This window comes from Saccoglossus kowalevskii, chromosome 22 (genome assembly GCF_978046115.1).
Source record: "Saccoglossus kowalevskii chromosome 22, keSacKowa6.1, whole genome shotgun sequence".
Lineage (NCBI taxonomy): Eukaryota > Metazoa > Hemichordata > Enteropneusta > Harrimaniidae > Saccoglossus > Saccoglossus kowalevskii.
Window position 1 is genome coordinate 14,738,921 of NC_140662.1, and position 4,125 is coordinate 14,743,045.

The 4,125-nt window shown below is 37.5% G+C and overlaps 1 protein-coding gene across 1 annotated transcript; it reads left to right on the forward strand.

Annotated features, from left to right (window-relative positions):
- The first annotated feature begins 2,249 nt into the window (after nt 1-2,249).
- LOC144356700 (uncharacterized) lies at nt 2,250-3,689 on the forward strand. Its single transcript, XM_078011366.1, has one exon. It carries the CDS (start codon nt 2,250-2,252, stop codon nt 3,687-3,689), a length of 1,440 nt encoding a protein of 479 aa, XP_077867492.1.
- The last annotated feature ends 436 nt before the right edge of the window (nt 3,690-4,125 follow it).

Genomic DNA, 4,125 nt, shown 5'->3' on the forward strand with positions numbered 1-4,125 from the left:
CACTGTTCTCGGTACTCCAATGACTGTCCCACCGCTTCATAGCTCATATGATCCAATCTCGAGGCACATCTTTCATGAACCTCTCACCGGGTCATAACTCACCTGAGAGGTATGTAAGGATTGTGAATAACATTAAGGGTGGACCGCACTGTTAGAAAAAGACAGACGACGTACTAAAAAACCGAAGAGTTCGGATGGAGTATGGGCGGTGAAAAATTTCCATGACCTGGAAAATTAGTCGGTCAAAGACACAGACTACGAACCATTAACAAAATAGAAATTACGAGATGACTGACTTGCCAAATCACCGGTCGAAAACAGAGACTGTAAGCTGATGACAAAATTAAAATGATTAAAATCATGTAGTGAAAAAATCAGGGCAAAAATACAAACTACTACTAAAGTGACATAATTAAAAGCAGGAGCTGCTAGACTTGCAAAACTACTTGTCAAAAACACTGATTACGAGTCGATGACAAAATAAAATCAAGAACTGACTGACAAAGTGTGGAGTACACTCTCAGAAATAGGCTACGTATTCTATTGTATAGTTTGACCAATATTTTTGACCTAGGGCGTTGTCAATTTCATTGTACAAACAGAATGAATTGAGTGTTCTACCAAGTGTGTATTGAAGGAATATTGACATTGAACACGGTCATTGAAAGTTGTTCTCGAGTTCATTCCTGTACAATAATACTGTTTACGTGTTATTTGGTAGTATTGTAGTACGTGTTATCATGTTAAACAAATACACCCCCACCCATCATTTTGAACAGAATAACATTCACCTATTCCTATTGGAATGAATGAAAACTTCTCAAACTCAAGTTATTTCACCACTCGCCAGATAAATATGTCAGAACGCTCACCCACTCACATTGCTGCAAGTAACATTTACTGTTTATTTCACAGCTTTATTTCAGCAAACAATGTATTATGTATGCTAACATTATTTTGTAGAAATCACGTGACCACATTATTATTTTGAATGTCCAAGTCCAATAACTCACTGTTCTCTGTACTCCAATGATTGTCCCACCGCTTCATAGCTCATATGATCTAATCTCGAAGCACATCTTCCATGGCTTTCTCACCGGGTCATAATTCACTTGAGAGGTATGTAATGGTTGTGAATAACCCTAAGGGTGGATCGCACTCTAAAAAAAAACAGACGGCGTACTAAAAAACCGAGGAGTTCGGATGGAGTATGGACGGTGAACCATGACCTGGAAAATTAGTCGGTCAAAAACACAGACTACGAATCATTAACAGAATAGAAATTACGAGATGACTGAATTGCCAAATCACCGGTCAAAAACAACGACTACAAGCCGATAAACGTGCATATAAACGTGCGAACACAGTCCCTTCACAACGTGGAGAGACTGTGGTGCGAACTACAAAACATACAGTGCTGACGCAGACTATGCACTTTCAGAAAGGGGCTGCGTATTGTATTGTATTGTTTTGTATTGTTTGACCGGTATTTTTGAACAAGGACGTTGAAAATGTCATTGCACAAACAGAATGAATTGAGTGTTCTACCAAGAGTGCATTTAAGGCATATTTACATTGAACACAGTCTTTCAAAGTTGTGCTAGAGTTCATTTATGTGCAATAATAATTGCTGATTACATGTTATTAGTGCTTCTTCCATCTAAGACTGAAGCTCGTATTCTGCTGATAACTAGTTGTCGGTTGTTGTAATTACGGTTGGTACTGTATGTGACAGATGTGAAGGGTCAGTCACGCAAATTACTAGACGACCAAAAACCGCCCTCTAAGCCCACTCAAATATTTATAACTTCTGCACCATGCTCAGAGAGCAACCAAACGATATCTGAAGGCGATAACTAAAGGTTTCTTTTCGAGGACCAAACCATCTAATAGTATATGGTTTGAAAATACTAGTAGTCAAATTACAGGGATAAAAATTCCCCTTACCAACAAATAAATCCAATGAGAGATAATGTGTATTTTGAAAACTCAGATATACATTGTGGTAAGTTGTAATGCTATAAAAAGTGGCTTAACTGTCGTTGGTAGATCAATATTATATTATGAATTGATCTTTTCATATTATAGTTATATAAAAAAAAAAATATAGTTTTTTTCTGTCTCTAAAGTTCAATATTTTGTATTTTTTCAGCTTAATGGTTAACTAGCTGGCACAGCAACTAATATATGGCATTGTAGCTCAAGACTATATATTTTTGCACCTACTTCCAATTATTGAATACGCCAACATGACTCGGAGCATAGTGTGTGCATGCATAGTTGCCTTGGTTATATTAGGAAATTTATTATTGAGTCAATTCTCCGGGAACTTCCAAAGTACTTTTAACATGAGAGTAAACCAAACAGTGGCAAAATTGCGATCAGCCCAGTTAGCCAATCTGAGAAATAGTCTTCAAGACAGAGAGAGACGTTTGGAGAAAAGCATAATAAACGTGACAACAACAGAGGCAACGTTGGGACTCAATAGTACTATTATAGCTAAAGCTTTGACACGCGTGATGTCACTTGCAAAGCTCGAGCAAGCACTGTACACTTCTCTTTTAACAGGAAGGGAACTTCACATTGGGGTAGTTGGTGGGTCTATCTCGACAGCAACAGCCGTTGGACGGAGTAATCTCTATTTGAATGTACTACAGAAGATGCTAAATGACTCTGGAATAGCGACGAGGATACATAACGGTGCCATCGGTGCTACTGGCAGCCAATACCACCTCTACTGTATGGATTCTCATCTAAAACTACACGAGCTTGATGTGCTCTTTTGGGAGTGTGCAGAAAACGACTGGGTCTATAAAAACGGATGCATCCACCACGAGGAATTAACGCGACGCATCCTTCTGATGCAAAGTCCACCTCAGCTTATTTACGTCAATTTTATAATGGGTCTTACCGCACGGAAAGGCAAGTGTGAAAATGCAGCCCACAAATGCAGCAAGGCGTTGAGTGAACACTACAATATTCCCTCTATAAGTTTACCAGATTCCGTGTGTGAGAAGATCAAAGCCAAAAAGTTAAAAGACTTGATCAGCCCAGTTGACAAATATCATCCTAGCGCAAGAGCGCATAAGATGGTGGCAATTTATCTTTTTCATCTGTTCAAGTTAGCCATTGAAACTACATACAAAAACATAAGTGAACGGAATACATATAAAATCCACACATCTGATCGAAGAAAAAGTATCCCACCTGCATTGTCAAATAACACTTACGACATTGTCAAAGTGCAATGCTGGTCGTCGATGGAACCGGAGACTGCTAAAAAAATACCATTTATTGTTAAAGATAGAGGTAATTGGACATTTGATAATGTCAGTCTGAGTAAAGGAAGATTGGACAGGAAGAACAGCTGGGTTTCAATGACTGCGGGACAAAAAATAACACTTCAAGTACCTATAGAGCCTTATAAAAACCTCTTGGGTAAGATTTACATAGCTTTTATAAGAGGCCGAAGTTCCGGACAAGCTCGGATATGGCTTGATGGCAATATCAAAAACAATCGCGTAGTAGACACAGCTCGACACACAAATGAATGTGTGTTAAAAACAGTATGGACTGACGTCATTCCCGGTAACCATACCGTAACAATTCAGTCGGTGAACAAAGGACTGAGAATCGTAGCAATTACTAGCGTCTACGGCATTCGAGCTAATGTCACACAGCAAGGCTGAAACAAACGAAATTGTTCTGGTCTTACGATGTTCATGAAATAGTGTGGTGACGTCTTGGTTTGCTTTTTTTAATGTTATTTCTGCCACTTTTATAGCAGTTATACTGATATCTCAAGAATCATTCGTCGGATTTCAGTGAAAATTAGTATATAAATAATCTGATACATTCCATAGACCTAATTCTTTTTATTTAAATCCGTACATATTAATAATATGAATTTGCACAATTATCAGCCTCTCCCAGCGCCAGGCAATCTTATTAAAATAAGATCCTAGTTTGAGCTTTTTTATTATTTATTTTTATTATTTTTATTATATTATTTTATTATTAAATATGTATTTTAAAGAGCAACAGATTTCTCAACTGTTTTTTGTATATTTAAAAAAATCGTTATTCGTATTTTTTTTCTCTTGCCTATATTTAACTTGCTGAATA

Bases quoted from the DNA above. Each gene is read 5' to 3' on its own strand.
- LOC144356700 (XM_078011366.1), top strand. From the start codon at position 2,250: ATGACTCGGAGCATAGTGTGTGCATGCATAGTTGCCTTGGTTATATTA.